Raw genomic sequence first — 21,082 nt, forward strand, 5'->3', positions numbered from 1 at the left:
GCAGGATTTTTACGAGGGTCCGGTAAAGACTGTTTGAGCGCCAAAACTTCTGATCGTTTCCAGGGGACATGTACCCATATACGCTGGAAATGAGCAGGGACACACGGAATATTGCCTGCCTGTGGAACCTCTTCTCTCCATACTGGAGGAACTTCCCTCATAGGATAATGTTTCATTTTCTGCCTAACTGCAGGATCAGGTTCAAGAATAGTCTGAGAAGAAAATAAAGACCTGAAAGTGACAAGTGTACTAACGGCATCTTCAACTTCAGAATCCACAATAAGACCTTTATCAAATTGAGCCTGTGCGTCTAACAGACCCTGAGGAGCTGAACCCAAATCCATATCCTCCCATCCTTTGACAAGATTGTCACACATAACATTAAAAACATATCTCTGTGTGGGCGCATTCCACTGCATAAAGGTACTCAGGATATCGGGCACACTATACGGTGGACCACTCATGATCCAGTTGTGAGCAAGAGAGTCCAACGTTACTCGCTCGTCGGAACCTGGGATTTGACTACGGGATTGCCTTCGAGACAGAGCAGGAGTCATGGAAAAAGACCCAAAGAAGGGGGAGAAAAGACCAGAAACAGTATCGAACAACCGTTTACGAGCTGTGGGAGAATCTGATAGTAAAACTGGAGACAAGGTATTAAGTAAAGGAGGAGAAGAGCTGACCGTTACAAGAGGAACTGAGGGTAAAGGAGACTGAGGTACAGAAGTCGGTGGCAAAGGAGGCAGAGGTGGCAAGACTGGAAGGGGCAATTGTGGAAGAGCTGGATCAACTGGTTGAACAACAGGTTGCTGGACAAGTGGCAACAATGGGGGTGCATTAGCACCTGGTACATAAGGTGGATGCAATCTCAACAAATGGGACATTAAGGGATCTTCGTCAAGATCCTTACTCTGCGGAGAAGTAGGCAACACAGGGTAACATCTATCTATTGCCATACAATGCTGTCTGTCTGAGACTTCAATCGCTCGATCAATCTCATTGTCTTTGAACTGCTGGGCAGCCTGTATAATAGTCATATCATTTGCTTTCTTGTCTCTTTTTGCCTGCTTAATTTCTCTCTGTTTGGCTTCTTTAAGCCAAAGGCGGAAAGAGTCAAACATCGCCAGCCGGGCTTTTCTTGCTTCTAGATGGTCTAATATGTCAGGCTCGAAGCTACCATTTTGTGGCCACTGTAAAACACCATCTTTCTTCGTGTATCGGATCCACGCCTTGTTAAAGGCAATGGGGCCAACACCATGTTTGGAATAGAGCTCATATGTGGGAGTTCCAACCGGAGTAATCAGACAAGAGTCCTTTAGCCGGGAATCCCTATTACAACCAAGACAACAAAACTTCCTAAATTTGCTAAAACCAGGCATCTTTAATTCACTGGTCCGTTTACAAACTTCAAGGGGTTAAAGCGAATAACACAGCACAAACGTACTCACCCCTTGGCTTCGGCTATTGCAATGGTCGAATAACAAAACCCAAAAACAAAGAAGTGGGCGCTTCCCACGAATACTTAACTAAGTGTTCTCTCACGCCAACAGAGGTCCGTCTAACGTCTCGCGATACCAGTCATCACCAAAGGGGGCCAAGGCAGGGCGGCAGTCAGGGCAGCAGTCGTCAGCAGCCGTCAGAAAGGAGTAGCTGCGCTGCAAAAGACTTTCGGTCCACTTCGACATACAGGGGTCCCTTAACGTGGTTCGCGAATCCTCCAGAATTTTCTTGCGAGGCTTCTCACGACCCTCTGGCTGTACCGCTACCACTGAAGCCACCCCACGTTGGGCACCAGTTGGAGAACCGGGCCTTATTGGCCTGGCGGCGCAGGGTACTCCTTAAATCCCCGAGTTCACCTGCCTTGTCGGACAGAGACACGAGACACTCTGTTGGTCGTAGAAAACCAGGTTTATTAGCTGCAGCTAAGCACAGTTGTCCCAGAAGTACAGAGTAGGTTCTCAGGAGACTGCCACTTTATTCCGTGGCGCACAATCTTTTATAGCACACATATTTACAACATATACTCCCAATAAATAGAAAGCTAGCCAATAGGAAAAGTTGGAAAACAAACTATCAGGTGTCCCAAATACGCCCCTCTCTCAGACCCTGTGTGTCACTCCTCCCCACAAATTAATCAGTGCTAGTGCCTACAATCCGATTTGCAGGTGGCAGGACGTATTTGTGTGCCTCAAAGGATAGTTGTGTAACAAGAGAATACAAGGAGAGAATAGGGAAGGCCAGTCGGATAAGATAAAGTAAGGAAAGAATAGGGGAAGCCAAATAGTCAGTCGAGACAGGAATCAATCAACCCAGGCTTGGATTAGTAAACTCGGCCAGACCCTGACATTGGTTACGTAAACAAGGGCAGGGGGTTACTTTTTAACAGAAGAGACACGTAGCAGCTGGAAAAGGCAAAAACACTCCGTTCGCCGTGCTGCCTGAGTGAGGGCAACACAAAATGGCGACGGGACACAAAATAACGGCCAAATACGGGACGAAGTCGGAAACCGAAGAACCTCACTTCTTTGACTTTATTATTAGCTCATATTTGGGCCAGGGGGGTGAATGAATACTCAATCTTGTCCGAATTCTACGCATGCATACTGAGACCCTGAACCTCCAGTGACATTGAATGTCTGCCAAGAATTGTCTCACAAGCAATGCGCCTGAGAACTTTACCTCTTGACCCGGAGAAGGGAAGAATATGCAAACAAATAAAATACATTTTATTAAAAGTAATATGATTGTTGCTGGGAGGAATAAAGCTTAGGAAAGTAAATTTAAGGGTGGGAACATAGAACAATTAAACTAAAGAAGATGACTTCACATAAGTATGGTGTGATGACCTCTCCCCATCCCATTGACCGATCGAATGCAGGGAAAACATGAATATTGAAACATTGGTGGGTGGTACATATCCTGAAAATGGTATAACTAAGGTAGGCTTAGTCAGTTAGATAGTTATGTTATGGGCGTTTTATATCACGCACAATTACTCAAGACTATCCTGGCGCGCGAAGTTACCGGATCCTGGCAAGGCACAAGAGTTTAAACTGGAAGGTCAAAAAAGAAGGTTTTGACTTGTTTTTTAAATAACCTAAAGTCATGGATATCGCTTAAATCCAGGGGAAGAGAATTCCACGCTTTAGCTGTTTTCACAGAAAGGGACTGGCTGCCAAGTCGTATTCTACGGAATCTAGGAGTCACCAGCCGGCATTGGGAGGCTGAGCGCAGTGCCCTGCTCGGAGCATAGAACGCAAAACGCTTAATCAGGTACGTTGGACCCAGGCCGTGCAGGGCTCTGTGGGCCAGAGTGAGAGCTTTAAATTGCACACTGTATGCCAAAGGGAGCCAGTGTAGATCGCGTAGGTGCTGTCTTACGCTTGATCTTCTGGAGATGTTAAACAGAAGTCTAGCCGCGGCATTCTGTATGGTCTGCAGTTTTTGAACCAGATAGCCTGGGATTCTGAAGTACAGAGCGTTGGCGTAATCAATGCGAGACAGGATAAGAGCTCGGGCGACTGTTTCCTTAGCTGGCCTGGGCAGCAAAGGGAAGAATCGTCTTAAAATTTTAGAGTGCCAAAACACACTCCGGTAAGTTTCTCAATTTGCGTTGCGAAACGAAGATCTTCTCCAAACCATATCCCAAATTCTTGACTGGGGTGTCCACAGAGTTTGGTTGGGGAAAGTCAGGAGGCCACAAAGATTCTCTAAAGGCAGGTGGGAACTGACCATACAAGAAGACCTCCGACTTGTTCTCATTGCACTTCAGTTGAGCAAGTGCAAGCCACTGAAACACCGACGAAAGACATTTCTGGGCCCCTTGGGTCGACAGGTCAGAGTCTTTCCAGGTGAAAAGCAGCTGGGTGTCATCGGCATAGGCTATTATTTTTGCTCCCAGCTCCTTCGCCAGAAAGATCAACGGAGTCAGATAGATATTAAAGAGCAAATGGCTTAAAGTGGAGCCCTGTGGGACTCCTGTAGATACTTTCCTGGCAACTGATGAAAAGGGTGGCATCCAGACCTGCTGGGTGCGTTCTTCCAGAAAAGATTTCAACCAGTCCCAGGCCAAGCCCACGATGCCAATGTCTGAGAGCCGTGTAAGAAGTAATTGGTGGGGCACTGTATGTAAGGCCGCAGAGCGATCGAGTAGCACCAAAGCTTCTCTGCCGCCCGCGTCAAACATTCTCTTATCGCCTCAGCCATTTCCACCAGTGCAGTCTCCGTACTATAGGATGCCCTGAAACCTGATTGTGCCGGGTGTAGAGCATCGGAAGCTTCCACATATGCCTCAAGCTGTCGAAAGACCGCCTTTTCGCAATCCTTGGACAGTGCCGTGTTGAGAGAGATGGGGCGATAGCTGGCGGGTTTGAGCGGATCAAGGAGTTTTTTTTTAAAAGAGGCAAGAGATTGGCCTGTTTCCAAGTCAGGGGTACAGTGGCAGTCTGTAGAGGAAGATTGATAATCTTAGTGACCTCTGGAAGGACCACCTCGGCCAAGATTCTAGCTGGACATGGATCAGTTGGGGAACCCGACTTAGAAGATCCAAGAATGGCCAATGTATCAGATCCAGCTATGGGCAAAAACTTCATGAGAGGAGTAGCTGAAAGGGGGGCGAAGGGGGGGGGGGGCTGAGGGGAGCAGAGAGAAAGAATCCCTTGGCTCCCGGAGCCTGATCCCCAAGATGTATTGGATAGTTTGTATTTTTCAATAGAGGACAGCTCCTCACACCATTGTGATGAAGCTGGAAGGACTAAATGTTTGGCGCAAGGAGTTAGAAAGCTTCTAACAATTAAGAAAATCTCCTTACTATTGTTGTTAGATTTGGCAATCCCCTCCGCGTAAAAGCGACTCTTTGCCTCCCTAATGGCTAATTGTCCGACTTGTCAGAGACCTGTCACTGACCCAACATTTGCTGAAGGAGATCGTGGATGCCAATGAGCTCAGAGGGCTGGTCGAGCACTCTGAAAGAAAAATCTGGAGATTGCTGAAGGAGAAGACTCTGTCCATCTAGAAGGGGAAGGAGAATAGCACCAGAGAGGGTTGTACCGCTGGTGTTGCACTTAGAAGAGGTTACCTGTCCTGTCCTGTCTTGCTCCTGTCCTGACCTGTTTGCTCCTGATTAGTCGGGTGCGCTTTCTTTCAAGCCCTTGGCCAAGGGTTGGTCCTCGCACCATTCTAGGTAAATATAAATCTGTGTGGTAAGTCCTTATATTGTGTCCTTTTCTCTCCCTACCCAGGTACCAATGTCTAGTGAGATTTCTAAGCCTTTAAATTTTTTGCTTTCATCATTATTTTTCTCCTTGACAAGACGGTGATTGTCATGTATTGGTATTTGACTCACAAAATATTTCATAGATAAAGTTTTTAAAACTCTCCGGAGTCCGTGGTCATTTAAAGAAATAAAGTAAATGTTATTTTTTGCCTATTATTCTAACCACCTGATCTATCGACCAGAGGAATAAGGTATAAATGTTTGGTAAGACAAGGTGTACAGGTAAATTAAAATTCAAGTACGATAGTTCTGAACCTCAACGCAGGATTGGCAGCTTAATGTATGAATGTTTATGCGCCCAGGTGAGTATGGTGTTTTAGAAATTACCCAAGCTGGTAAACTTGCACCATCACCTCCCTCATCACTTTCACCAACAGCTCAACTTCCTGTGTTGCCATGCTTCCCACCAGCTCATACTCTGCTCATCAAAGATCCATGTACCCCTACTCCCCTCATGGCCTCCCCAACCTTCTGTTGCCTAGGTCAGCAGTTCAAATAGTTAATATGTTATTGACCATAAAGACTTTAATAAGACTGCCCTGTCTAAGAAACTACACACTTGTGCATGAGAGTTCATTTAAATAGATAATAAATGATGATGAAGTGCATTTTACCAACAGTAGCTTCTCTTTGGACCCTGCTCTTTCCATATTAATACAGTTATCCATAGCCGTTGTAATAAATACAGCTACTGGAAACTAATAAAATATCAAATGTTCTGTAATGTTCAAAAAATTGAAAAGCAAATAAAGTTTACTTAAAAATAATAATAAAGTCCAACTTAGGAACAGCCAAGCTCAATATACCAGGTGCAAGCACCTAGGACCATTGTCACTTTCATAATGAAAGTTGGATATAATTTTTCTCCAAGGCCACCTTTGTCACTTGTACCAAGGATTAAGGAGTTGGTTGAAGAAAAATACAGAACATCTACCACCATCACATCTGGTTCTCCCAAGTTTTTAAAAAAGATATGTGCCTCCAGAGCCGTACCTAATTTTCCCAAGACAAAAAACAAAGCCTAACTCTGTGATCGCTTCAGCAGGATGCAAAAGGCAAACCTCAAATCCTCCTGCCAGAGAGAGTAAGATTGAGCACAGCAAGCAGGAAAGTCTGCGAATCCTCAGCAATAGCACTGAAAGCTTCCTGTGTGTCCACGTCGTTAAGATTATTCTACATTGATTTGTCTGGGAGCCTCCAGCAATTGAAAGAAAAGCTTTGTGTAGGAATCACACAGGATATTTAGAACATTGTTTAGGAGGTCTTACTAGCTTTTGATCATTAATTCTGCCATAGCATCCCGTTTTGTAGATTTTCTTGGTCTGTACAAAGCTTTGCTGTTCGTTTTGAAGTCCGCTCATTGCGCCTCCACATGCATGGCAATAGTGGCAGCCTTCCTTCAGACATTTTCACATGCCGATACTTCGATTTTCTAATAAAGTTTCATGCCTGAAAGCGAGAACTCTTCAGGATTTCTGCACAAATGTTGCCCTTCTCTACCCAGTAGGTAAACAAGTGAATTGCTTGAAATTCTCAGCAACTCCAGTTCAAAACCTGTCATGTCTAAAAAAAAACTTCCCAAACAGTTTTGCAAAGTGCCCTTTTTCTGTGGAGAGCTATTCAATCTCACAGAAGTGCCAGCCAGTCCTGTCGACTCCTATCTCAGCTCCTCGATAAATGTCATCTCTCCTAGCCTCAATGACGTTGGCCGTATTCATTGTTCACAGTGCAAGACTCTATATTAGGCTTCTTCAGTAATGTTATAAGGATCACTGTTGACAAAGGCAGGACATTTAGGGCAACAAACTTCATTTCTTTCCACCAGGGATGCATTTGCTGGTGTTGCAACAAGAGAAGCTTCCTGAAACTAGTTCCCTTTTCATCACGTTTACCCCATCCAAACTATTGCACCTTGCGGGATGAGGACCTTGCTTGCACCATCTGAAGGTACACAATCTTTGGTCCATCTATCTCTGAAGGTTTTCCTTTCATTGTTAACAACAGTTCAACAAGTTCAAATTTACAGCACTGCCATGAAGAACAAACTATTGTCTAGGCTCTTTAACTGACGATGCACAGACCTGCTTCTGATAAAAAAACGTATCCATCCAAGCAGTACATCATCCATGTATTCATAACTCAGCAGATATCATAAACAAAGTATTCCAAGAAAACCTCAACTTGTGAACTAAACACCTTTGTATTACTAGCCATCTTCTTACTCTGGTGATTCACAAAAAAAGATAGTTTTGCTATGTCGCAAAATACACAGTGCTCAAATTAATTTTCCAGGGCTTAAGAACTCTGCTTGATGTGCAGTGTCCTTCTGTGTTTGTCAAAAGTGTAGTAGGTGTGAGGGGCAGGAGAGGTACTCTGTAGGGATGCGTTACTCCCCTCCTGACTCAGAAAAAAAATGCCTTAAGTTGTGTTTTCACTTGGTCATTCCCATCAGTTCTTTCCTATGCAAGCCCTCCTTGTGCCCTCAAACAATGCATTGCACAGAGTAGAGGCCATCACATGGTGCCCATCGGTCTGTGAACATGGGCTGACGTAACTGTAGACCATTGGTAATTTTCTCTGTCTCTTGCTATGCTAACTTTGCACCGCCAGTCTAATTAGTTTGGATGGCAGAGTTGAAAGAAAGAAGTAAACATTTTTTAAAGTGCCAGAACTGTGATAGTTATTTTAGTTTTAGAAAATAAAGACCTTTTTCTTATGAAAGTGTTTCGACATTCTGGTTGAATACTGGGATAAATCAGTGTTCTTGAATTCATTAAGTATTCCCTTGGTGGAGAACTATTATTATAAGTAAGTAACTTTTTCTATCCCATGTATTTTTTAAATAACCTTGTTAGATTTTTTGGTAGGTGTCTTGTTTTTATTTAGTTCATGAGATTGTTTGATGAAATAATGCTTTATAATCATATCTCAGGCTGATGTGTTGTCCGAAAGCAGTTGTGGCACCCAATACGAGTCTTTTCAAGATTGCGAGTTTGCATCAGTAGAAGACAGCAATACAAAGGGTATGTGATTTAAACCTAAGCTCTGAGATCTTGCTTGGACTTATGATATGTTGTATACTTAAAACGTGTAAGCATGAAATGGCTTGACTGCTCAACAGAACTGGCATTTCCATTGTTTAAAATTAAGTTGAGAGCATGGCATTGAATGATTTCTCTGTATAATGAGTGAGTGAGAAGTATAATGCGTTCCCCACTTAAAGCTGAAGTAATAAGGGACCAAAAGAATGTCATTGTGTTTTTAATATTTTGGAGGGAGGCTTTATATTTGGGAAGAGGTAGGCTAACGATCTGAATGGATTGGTGTTTAATTGCACTTTTTAGTCACTGCTAAGGATTGCAAAACTAATTACAAATACATTTTCATGATAAAACTATTCCCTAGCATGATCAATCCTGTGTGCATCATCTCAAACATAAACAAATTGCCTGAGTTATCTGCATCCTTGGATTGAACTATGACTTTGCATTGTTTTTTTCAAATTGATCTAGTCACTAATGGGACTTGTATCCAAATCCTGTACTTCAGAAGTTTCCTTCTTAAGTTCACTTCAGTATACAAGACAAGCATACAGAGAGAAGAACCTTACTTCCCTTCCAGGGGATACTCCTCAATGTCATAAGCAGTGAATTATCCCTGCCCATGTGCGGGACCCCGGAGCTTATAACTATATATATATATATATATATATATATATATATATATATATATCTATGCAGCCCTATAAAATCCAAACTAAAAAAGGGACAAACGGCCAGAAAACAACTCAGCCATACTTGCATAGTAATAAATTACTTAAGAAAACTTGTAATAGAGACCATACACCCAAATGGCTTTGTACAATAATTTCTTTATTTTCCAGAACAAGGAAAAAAATACAAGTATTTGAAGGCAGTTTGGCCCATAGGCTGCATAGAAATTACTGTCCTGAGAGAGAAAAGAAAACTGGCACCTCGCCTTTAAGACTTACAAGAATCTAGGTACTTTGCCTTTAAGAACCTCAGAGAGCCCTATGCTCCCAGCATGCACCACAGGTGACAGGTCAGTTCTTTTTTCCGGCTCCTTCTGTGAGGATTCTGGAGCTTGAGCTCAACAGTTTTTTGACTTTTTAGTCAGAAATTGTTATTTCTCTTGCTGTTTAGCATTTCTCCTGTATTGGAAGAAGTTTTACCTTCTTTTTCTGGGAGAAACTTGTCGTCTTTTTCTGTCAAAATGCCAGCTCTCTTCAGAAAGTGTCCATCTTGTGGAAAAAAAGATGGCTAGGTCAGATCCACACTCCGTGTGTATCGCCTGTCTTCCTTCTTCTCATAAGGTAGACGCCTGTTATCACTGCCAAAGGTTTTCCTCAAGAACACTCCGTGATAGAGAGAGGATTTGGCTTCAGGCGGTGATGGAGAGAGGAAAAACACATCCAGAAAGTGACCTTGGGGATCAAGAGCCCTCCTCTCATCAGAAGGATCGACACCTTCTACAGTCAGCTTCTACAACGTCGAGAAAAAGGAAGATTCCAGATTGTTCGCCGTCTGTATCGCAGCCACCATTGAAGAAAAGGCCTGAACAGTCTCCGACGTCGAGATGGCGTAAGTCTCTGTTGTCGAGAAAGGCCTCGACGTCGAAGCGTCCTGCTTCGGAAACGAGGTATGGCCAAGATGCGGGCCTATCGACGTCGAAACAAGTCGTCTAGACCCCCATCGATGTCAAGACACTCTCCGTCACCTCACCGTAAGTTGACGTCGAGAAGCTTGCCGACGTCGAAAAGACCTGAAGACCAGTCCACGTCAAGAGTAAGGCACCATTCAACGTCGAGATCACCACGACGTCTGAGTCGCCACAACGGCGACGTCATCCGAAGTCAAGATCGCCACGACGTCATGCCAGGTAGACGTCGAGGTCTCCTGTGAAGACGTCGAAATCTGCACAGCCCTTGACTCCTACAGGGCATCACCATGGTTCGACATCGAGGGTAGGACATTTGTCGACGTTTAGGCCATCGACGTCGAGGGACAAGGAATATGCCGGTGCATCTCATTCTCCCTCAAGATCTTAGTCACCTGAACTTAATATTGTACAGGTTTCCCCGAGGGCTCTCCAGAAGTTGGTGAAGAACCTAGGCGGAAGAAAGCTAGGCCTATCAGCAGTCTTGGTTTGGACTATTCCCGTACCTACTCTCCTTCCCGCCTGTCAAAATCTCCAATTCAAACCCCTCGGAAATCTCCACGAACATCAAGGACACCCACTGTGGTTTCTTCAAGAAGAAGAACTCCGACTAGATCACGCTCTCCGCGATCCCGTCACAGATATTCAAGGGACAGATCTAGGTCTTTTCATTCTTCATCAAGGAGGAGTCCTCGAAGGCCTCGCACTTGGTCTACCTCGTCTACCAAGTCCTCTAGGAGAGATTACTCTCCTACTTGTACTTCTACACCTCCATCACGAGTTTCACCTGTGGACGATCTCACTACCTTCAATGAGGTGGTATGTCGAGGAGCAAATTAAATATTACAATGTCAGTTCCTACTGTGTCCGCCATGGTAATCTTTGGGACCCTACATCACCGTTCCTCAGCCAGACCATTGCTTCCTCTTGTTCCTGCCATTGTTGACCATGCCACTCAGGCCTTTCTAACTCCTGCCACAGTGGAGTCTATGCCTTAACGAATAGCTAAGAAATATAAGGCCCCTAATCAGGATCCATTATTTCTTAGCTCAGATCCGCCTCCAGATTCTATCATTGTGGCAGCGGCTAGGAAAACTTAGTCATCGATGTTTTCATCCTCCGCTCCTCCAGATAGAGACAGCAAAGTGATGGATTCTATGGGCAGAAAGATGTGCAACACATCGGCCTCTTTCTTGAAGGTCTCCAGTTCCTCTGCTCTTTTGGGAAGGTACGACAGGTCCTTATGGGATTCCCTGGGTCGTTTTGTAGACCAGCTCCCTAAAGAAGATCAGCAAGATTTTTGAGAAATCTTTCAGGAAGGAGGTCTTGTCGCTAACCAAGTTATTAGCGCCTCAGCAGATGGGGCTGATTTAGCTGCTCACGGATAAGCTAATGGGATCTGTTCAAGGCGTGCTGCATGGCTGCGATTAACAGGCCTTAAACCAGAAGTACAGCAAAAGATCACCAACTTACCGTTTAATGGATCTTCTCTCTTCGGTCCTCATGCAGACGAGGAGATGACAAAAATGAAAGCGGAACTGGACACAGTAAAGGCGGTAGGTCTGGAGAAGAAGAAAGACGTTCGTAAGCGTTTTCATTCCATTGTGAAACACCAGTTCCAACAAAAAGGTCTATCAAACCAGTGGTCGTCGCAAGGTCAACTGCAGCAGCAAAGGTCTCATTTCCAACAAAGACGTCCAGGGAGGGGAAGAGGCAACAATAGACAACAACAGGCCTCTACCTCAAAACAGCCAGCAAAACAATGAGCAGTTACTTCCTCTAAACGTTTTGTCCACTCCGGTAGGAGAAGTATCGTTGGTTTTCTGGAGGAGTGGCGCAATATAACAAGCGGCAAATGGGTGCTAAATATTGTCGAAAATTGATATCCACTACGTTTCAAGACTCCACCTCCTTCCATTCTTCCGAGGGAATTCGGTTTGTCATCCCATCCTTCAAAAGGAGGTACGCAGGCTTCTGGTAAAAGAAACCATAGAACGTGCCCCAATTCATCAGAGACGCCAGGGGATATACTCTCGTTATTTCCTGGTCAAGAAAAAGGGTCCTTCTGTGGAGTACAGGCCTATTCTGGATCTTCGCATCTTAAACAGATACATACGGAAAAAAAAGTTCCGGATGCTGGCTCTACACTAGATCTTCCCCCATTTACATCAACAAGACTGGATGTGCTCCATAGATTTGCAGGACGCTTATTTCCACATTCCAGTGTCCAGGAAGCATCGAAAGTTTCTCCGTTTTCAAGTGGCTCGGCATCATTACCAGTTTCGAGTTCTGCCATTTGGACTCATGTCAGCACCAAGAATGTTTTCAAAGGGCATAGCAGTGGTGGCGGCCTTTCTGCTCAAACGAGGAATTTTCATTTACCTATACCTCGACGACTGACTTCTGAAAAGTTCAACTCCATCTCTGCTTAAGTCGCATCTGTCTAGCAGTCTTCACATTCTGAACAACCTGGGTCTACGAGTCAATTTCAAGAAATCGATTCTCAACCCCACTCAGAGCATTTACTACCTGGGATCGTCTCTGGACACCGTGGTAGGAAGTGTGTCTCCTTCGGAGGAGAGGTTCATATCTATCAGGAAGAAGTCTCAGGAGCTTCTTCAGACTCTCCTACCTACGGTCAGAGGGGTCTTCTCTCCTGGGGTCCATGGCCTCGTGCATCTCCATTGTCCCCAATGCTCGATTGCACATGCATCCTCTTCAGCGGGCTCTGGAGGACCAGTGGGCACAGGCTTCAGGGAAGTGGGAGGAGTGGATTGCACTTCCCCAGTCTTCCAAGGACTCCATCTGGTGGTGGACAAAGAGATCGTATTTACTGCAAGGGGTTCCCTTTCACCAAGAGACTCCAACACAAACTATCGTGATAGACGCCTCACTGCAGGGCTGGGGTGCCCATATGGATCACCTCCAAAGGGGGGTCGGTGGTTGGACACAGAGAAGGGTTACCATATCAACTTCCTGGAACTGAGAGCGGTCCAGCTAGCTCTCAAATCCTTCTTCCTGTCTCTGAGATCCAACTCCCTCTTAGTTCAGACAGACAACACCACGACAATGTTTTATCTGAACAAGCAGGGAGGCACTAGGTCCAGAATTCTGTCCCAGGAGGCGCAAACAATTTGGAAGTGGTTACTGGCAAGACGTCTGACCATCAAGGCAGTCAACGTCTCGGGTGTCCTAAATGTTCAGGCGGACTTCCTCAGCAGAGAGTTTGTAGAGGCGCACAACTGGGTGCTCAACAACGACGTTGCTCAAGGCATTTTTCAATGCTGGGGTTTTCCAGACATAGACGTGTTCGCAGACACAACAAACGCCAAATGCCCTGTCTATGCATCCAGGTTTCCCCAACCAGGTTCAAGCGGTAATGCGCTGCTGATAAGCTGGTCCCAGAACTTGCTCTATGCCTTTCCCCCACTGCCACTCATTCCAGTGATCACCAAAATTTACAAGACCAACTCCAGGATGATACTGATAGCTCCGGAGTGGCCGCGCCAGTGGTGGTACCCGGACCTTTCACAGCTCTCCGAAGTTCCACCCCAGAGGTTGCTTTGCCGTCCGGACCTGCTGTCCAAGAACCAAGGGAAAGTATTCCATCCCAGCCTTCCTTCGCTACGGCTGACAGCATAGCTACTGAAGTCTTGCAAAATGGGCACTTAGACTTGCCAGATGACTGTATGAACATCCTCAAGGAAGCTAAAAGACCTTCCACTAGAGCTTCCTACGCTTTCAAATGGAAGCGTTTCTACATCTGGTGTTTGAATAACAGACATTACCTAGTCTCAGGACAGGAACAGGTCATACTGCCATATTGGTTATATCTGGCTAAGTCGGGGCTGCAATTTTCCTCCATCAAGGTACACTTAGCAGCCATCACAGCGTACAGAAAATCTCCTGCACAGGGTTCTTTCTTTAAGATTCCAGTGGTGAAGGTTTTTTTTAGAAGGATTAAAAGAAGTGTATCCACCTGTTCGAGCGCCTTCTCCTCCGTGGGAGATCAAGGTGGTCTTGACCAAGCTGATGGAAACACCTTTTGAACCAATACACAAGTCTTCTTTGCAGCACTTATCTTGGAAAGTGGCCTTCTTGGTCGCAATTACCTCTCTTCGTAGAGTAAGCGAATTGCAAGCTCTGTGCTGTAAGGAACCCTACACAGTATTTCATGCAAATAGGGAGGTTCTTACAACTCATCCTAGTATTCTGCCAAAGGTGGTGTCAGAGTTCCACATCAATCAGGGAATCACGTTACCCACTTTCTTTCCCAATCCCTCTACTCCCCCTGAAAGGGCCTTACATTCTTTATACCTTAGGTATTAGAAAGACGTACCGGTTATTTGTCAATTATGGTCCCATTAATACTGGTTTAGCAGCCTCTAAGCGGTCCATCTCAAGATGGATAGTTTCCTGTATTTCCTAGGCCTATCATTTAGCTAATAAAGTTCTTCAAGGACGGCCTAAAGCGCATTCAACCAGAGGAAAATCCTCAACCACGGCTCTCCTCAAAACGTTCCCATAGCAGAAATTTGCAAAGCAGCCACATGGCTTTCTGTTCATACCTTTTCTCGCCATTGCTGCTTAGATTCAGATACTCGGCCAGATGCTTATGTAGGTCAAGCATCTGTGAGGAATCTGTTTGGTTGATTATTGGTACCTATTACTTCAAGATTGGTATTATTACTAGTGCTACATTGCTAGTCCGCGAAGTGTGGGGTATGGGCTTGCTATTCTATTCACTACTGAAGGACTGGGCTATTCTAAGGCCCAGCGGTGCCAGGGGACAACACATGAAACCTTCGTGGGTTACCTGTTCCGGCGTACAAATCACTTAGACACGGGACACTTCCCTCGGCGTCAAAGATCAGCGTTTATTTACTGCAGGGATACAGAGATCGCAAGAAGTACACGAAGTGTAGGTTCTGAGAGACTGCTTCAAATTGCAAAAAGTGGATCGCTCCTTTTATACACATTTTGGTTATTGCACAACATGGTGAACAAAAGGTTACAACTCAGTTCCCACAGTAAACTTCAAAAGGGTTGCATTCATGTTTTCAGAAGCCCGGAACATAATTACAGTAGCATCGCCGGTTCCCAACTGTAAAAGCACGTTATCTCCACATTAAGCACATTCCATTCTGGCTGTAAACGAGTTAAGAAAAGGGACAGAAACAGGTGCAAGGAAGACAGACAGACAACAGATTGAAAAGAGTGTAGGGGGGCAATATCGGAAGCGTGATCGCAGGATCAAAGGATCCGAGCCTAATGCATGCACGGCTGAAACAATAGACCGGCACGGCAAGATGAGCCTTGAGCGGAGCCATCTGCGTTTGCCGTGTCATCCCCCAGTCATAAAGACACACTCAAAGGGATATGCGTCTTCCGCAAGAGCTTGGGAAACTCAGGGTCATGAAGCGGACATTGTCCGTTCGCCGGCTACGTGAGGGCAAGAAACAAAATGGATGCCGTAGCTAAAATGGAACCCGTGGGTTCAGATGAAGAAACCCACGAATAAGACGAATGCTGCAAAGTAGAGTAGCGAAAACGCGTACACCCACTAAACTCGCCATTTGCGGTTCATAGATACCGAACTCGTCCATATTGGAACAGGCCCAAAACGTCATTACGATTCTCACAGAACCTCACTGCTTATGACTATTGATGAGTATCCCCTGGAAGAGGATAAGTTACTTACCTGTAATCCTGGTTCTTTTCCAGGGGTATACTCAAAGTCATAAGAACCCTGCCCGCCTTCCCGATCTAGCAATGTTTAGTACAGGTTTTAAGTGGTTTTTATACGCCTTTACAAAAAGAACTGACCTAACTGTCAGCTGTGGTGCATGCTGAGGTTCTTAAAGGGCAAAGTACCTAGATTCTTGTAAGTCTTAAAGGCGAGGTGCCAGTTTTCTTTTCTGTCTCAGGACAGTAATTCCTATGCAGCCTAAGGGCCAAACTGCCTTCAAATACTTGTTTTTTTCCTTGTTCTGGAAAATAAAGAAATTCTTGTACGAAGGCATTTGGGTGTATGGTCTCTGTTACAAGTTTCCTTCAGTAATTTATTACTATGCAAGTATGGCTGAGTTGTTTTCTGGCTGTTTGTCCCTTTTTTTTAGTTTGGATTTTATAGGGCTGCATAGTTATATTATATATATATATATATATATATATATATATATATATATATATATATATATATATATATATATATATATATTCACTGAAAAAACCATAGGTTTCACACCAGTTATAGTTAGGAATTAGCATTTAAAAAACCTATTAAATTCACTGAAAAAACCATAGGTTTCACACCAGTTATAGTTAGCTGGAAATTTTACTGATATAAAACCATTGAAATTCCCACGTTATAGTTAGATGGACTCACTATAACTTGCGCGTGCAATGCACTGCTGATGACATCACATATTACATCACTCATGACATGGTCAGTGACATCACTCATGACATCACTGATGACACCATCCAGTGAATGTGTGTCTTTCTGAAAAATAAATATATTTTATATATGTATATGTAAAAGTTGATGGAAGAATAAATGTTTAAATAAGTGTCTAAATGGATGGTTTTTAAAAATTGATTGGTTAACTGGCTTAATAAGACATCATCAGCAGTGCATTGCACGCGCAAGTTATAGTGAGTCCATCTAACTATAACGTGGGAATTTCAATGGTTTTATATCAGTAAAATTTCCAGCTAACTATAACTGGTGTGAAACCTATGGTTTTTTCAGTGAATTTAATAGGTTTTTTAAATGCTAATTCCTAACTATAACTGGTGTGAAACCTATGGTTTTTTCAGTGAATTTCATAGGTTTTTTAAATGCTAATTCCTTTGTATATCGAGTTTCTAACCTTTTTTTTTTTTTTACAATTTGCTGTTTTTTTTAAAGTATTCATGTTTTTTTTATATAATTTTTTTCTTTTGCGCTCTGGGTGCGCGCTCCGGGAAGCTTTCAGCTAAGCTCTCCGGTAAGCTTTTCCGTGAGCGCAACTGTCGTTCGTGAAAAAAAATATGAATGAAAAGTTTATAATAATGCAAAACATTTCGTACCATACAAATAAAATTAGTTTTTTTTAATAAGGAAAATGATTATGCATTTCTGTAAAAGTTTGATGACGTCACTTCGGCGCGCAACGTAAGTGCCCTCGGAAGCGCCTACGTTCGCGGCGCATAAACGCACGCAAAAGCGCCTACGATCGCGCTGCGTAAACGCACCGGAAGTGCTCCGGAGCGCGCAGCGTAAACGCGTCGGGTCATGTGACCCTAAAATAACACTTTTCATTGGTTGCTAACAGTTTTTTTTTACAATGAATGAAATCCCCACCCATTTCCTTCACTTCTTCTTTCACTTTTGTGACTGAAAGACCTGCCTTTTTTGCTGTTGCATATTTCTTGATTAATCATGGCTGCCAGACCATCCAGCAGTGAAGATGACTCCAATGATTTCATTGATGAAGAGCCTCCTCAGCCGAAGGTCAAAGAACATTTCATCTGGAAATTTTTTAAGTTTCCAGCAGACCAGAAAAAGGTGAATGCACCAAAAGTAGAGTGCAGGATCTGCAAACAGGTCCTGTCACGGGGTAACCCCCAAAAAAAGTATTCTTTTGGCAACTTCACCATGATTCGCCATGTGGAGAGGAGGCACCCCCAGAATTTTGCCCGGGAAAGTGTCAGGGCTCTGGCACAAGAGGTTCCCAGAGATGGGGCCTCTACATCAACAGGAGGAGCAACTTCTTCTGGGAGAGAGCAATCGCAGGAGCAGGTGGCAAACATACAACCTGCATTTAACCATGGGGTCGTCAAATGCAGATACTGCAATCAACTCCTCACCTATGGGGAGCAAAGTGTCCTGCTCATGGTTCGAGCATTGGAGAACCATCGCTGCCCTTCCCACCCCTAATTTTTTTCTTTTCTTTTTGCTCCTGTTGAGCAGTTTCCATTCCATGTTTTTGTTCCTGTTCAGTTAAAAGAAGAAAACCAAAAGTTCTTTTCAGAACTACCTCCAATTCTCATCAAAGAGCTATATTCTTAAAAAAATGAAGAGTAAGTGAAATATAGTGCATTGATAATTGAAAGGAGAATGAGTAAGAAAGAACAGAAAGGTATGAGAGGTGAAAGGAAGTGAAGTAGGAGGAATGAAAGAAGGTGAGTGTTAGAAAAGAAAGTTATGACACAGTGAATAAACTGGAGGCCTCATTTCTGAAAAGTGACGCATCGCTACGTGAAAACAGCGATGCGTCACTTTTCTGGACGCACTCCTTATGACATTCCAGATATGTCATATTTAATATATGACTAATCAATTCGCAAGGAGTTACAGATATGTCAGTATTTCTGACGTATCTGTAAACACAAAAGTAACGCATTGCTGGAGTGCGTCACAAAAGTGACGCAACTCCAGTAATGTGTCCTTTCACATGGAAAAAGCACCATGTGAAAGGTTTGCTGTGAAGCAGGCGCAAGATTTTGGCGCAACAGCATCCTAAAAAAGACGCACTGCGTCATTATTACCAAGCTTTTTGCAGGGGAACACCCCCTCTGCATGCATTATACCTGACACTATTTTTAAAAAGTGACGCATCTAGGTACATGGGTCACTTTTTAAAACTCTGCGCCACATTATATCTGCATCAGGTATAATGTATGCAGAGGGGACAATCCCTCGCAAAAAGCTTGGTAATAACGACGTACTGAAATCTGAGATTTCTCTGCGTCACTTTTAGGATGCTGTTGCGTCAAAATCTTGCGCCTGCCTCGCGTCACTTTCATGTTTACAGATATGTGAGAAATACTGACGTATCTGTAACTCCTTGCAACATGATTTGTCATACATTAAATATGACACATCTGGAATGTCATAAGGAGTGCGCACAGAAAAGTGACGCATCACACCAGCAGTGTAATAAAATGTGCCTCGTTGCACTATATTTAAAGGATGCAACAGCATCCTAAAAGTGACGCAGTGAAATCTCAAACATTTCACTGCGTCGCTATTACAAAGCTTTTTGCGGGGGAACACCCCCTCTGCATGCATTATACCTCACGCAGATATAATGTGGCGCTTGATTTTAAAAAGTGACCCATCTACCTAGATACGTCACTTTTAAAATATAACGCAACGAGGCACATTTTTTTACACCACTGGTGCGATGCGTCACTTTTCTGTGCGCACTCCTTATGACATTCCAAGTAACGCATTGCTGGAGTGCGTCACAAAAGTGACGCAACTCCAGTAATGTGTCCTTTCACATGGAAAAAGCACCATGTGAAAGGGCTTGCGTCAGTCTAACACCTGCTGTAAAGCAGGCACAAGATTTTGACGCAACAGCATCCTAAAAGTGACGCAGTGAAATCTCAAAGATTTCACTGCGTCGCTATTACAAAGCTTTTTGCGGGAGAACACCCCCTCTGCATGCATTATACCTGACGCTATTTTTAAAAAGTGACGCATCTAGGTACATGGGTCACTTTTTAAAACTCTGCGCCACATTATATCTGCGTCAGGTATAATGTATGCAAAGGGGGCATTCCCCCGCAAAAAGCTTGGTAATAACGACTTACTGAAATCTATAAGATTTCTCTGCGTCACTTTTAGGATGCTGTTGCGTCAAAATCTTGCACCTGCCTCGCATCACTTTTATGTTTACAGATATGTCAGAAATACTGATGTATCTGTAACTCCTTGCAACATGATTCGTCATACATTAAATATGACACATCTGGAATGTCATAAGGAGTGCGCACAGAAAAGTGACGCATCACAACAGCAGTGTAAAAAAATGTGCCTCGTTGCACTATATTTAAAAAGTGACGCATCTAGATAGATGCGTCACTTTTTAAATATTGCATAACAATGCACATTTTTTTACACCGCTGGTGCGTCACAAAAATTGACGCACAGGAGGCGCAAAACTAGCAGCGCAAGGCCTTCATAAATATGGTCCTGGATTTTCCCCGTGCTTCGCCGGTGCGCGTACCATGCGCTTCCCCCGCGCAAAACGGAAAAAAAAATAAAACATTTAATGCCCTGCAGGACCCTATTTTAGCCCCTACATCAAACCTAGGGGGTCAGAGGGGGGTCTACTCTTCCCCCTTATGGTCATTTGCCCCTTTTTTTTTCAAACCCCTTGTGTCTCGATTTTACCGAGACACAAGATGGCGGCCGCTCCAGACTGTTTAGAATGTTTACAGACACCCAAGAGCCAATCAGCTTCCTGCGCGCAAGTCGCGTGTCGCGCCTGGAGCGCACTCCGGTGCGCGCACCGGAGAGCGCCTATAGATATATATATTTTTTTGAACCTAAATTACTCAAAATCCACTGCAGCACATATCTTGAGACATAGCAAAGGCACATCGGGCTACCAGTCCCTTCAATTTTGCCAAGTTTGCTGGAAATCCATTCAGCCGTTCGGGCTAAAAGTGAAATCGACCGCCCTATGGAAATTTACATGGGGAAAACGCGTTTTGGGACCCCCCTTTTATCTCGGCCCCCGCTTGACGTATCCCCCCAAACTTTCAAGGAAGGACCCGAGCTCGACGAGGCCATTTTCAGGAAATTTTCAGGCAGATTCGTCAACCGGTGCCAAAGTTATTCCAAATAGAATTTTGAGATTTAACATTGAAAAAAATCCTAACTATAACTACCTACTGGCGACCGCCAGTAGGTAATATATATATATATATATATTCAGGTTCACATCCTTCGCAACACCGGACACCCAGACAGCGGTGCAGTTCAGGGGCAAAGGTGACCCTGTGTAAATATTCAGGTCCACAATACGTAGCAGCGCTATGCTACTGCACACTCCTCGAGAAACTAGGGATCAAATCCAATACAAAGTGCGCTTTTCCAAATCCATTTATTTATTTAAATGCAGCATCGTGATGAAACACGGAAAAAACCCAACGCGTTTCGGCAAAGAAACTCGCCTTGGTCATGGGTGATTCCACAAACAATGAGCAAACAATAAATAAAGTTTCACGTGATTAAGTGACAAAAATAAACAACAGACTCAAGGCTCAAATATCGCGGCCATCTTGGAATAGAGTACGCTTACATGGATCTAATGGCCCAAAATGTATATACATTTTTATCATTAAACAGAT

General features: G+C 44.0%; 1 protein-coding gene across 1 annotated transcript in view; it reads left to right on the forward strand.

Moving 5' to 3' along the window:
• RBM44 (RNA binding motif protein 44) overlaps nt 1-21,082 on the forward strand; it is a 1,989,784-nt gene that overhangs the window by 1,276,621 nt on the left and 692,081 nt on the right. The window contains exon 14 of the mRNA XM_086956335.1: nt 8,208-8,298. Within this exon, the coding sequence (XP_086812461.1) occupies nt 8,208-8,298 (91 nt within the window). The remainder of the gene's footprint in view (nt 1-8,207; nt 8,299-21,082) is intronic.

This window comes from Lissotriton vulgaris, chromosome 2_1 (genome assembly GCF_964263255.1).
Source record: "Lissotriton vulgaris chromosome 2_1, aLisVul1.2, whole genome shotgun sequence".
Lineage (NCBI taxonomy): Eukaryota > Metazoa > Chordata > Amphibia > Caudata > Salamandridae > Lissotriton > Lissotriton vulgaris.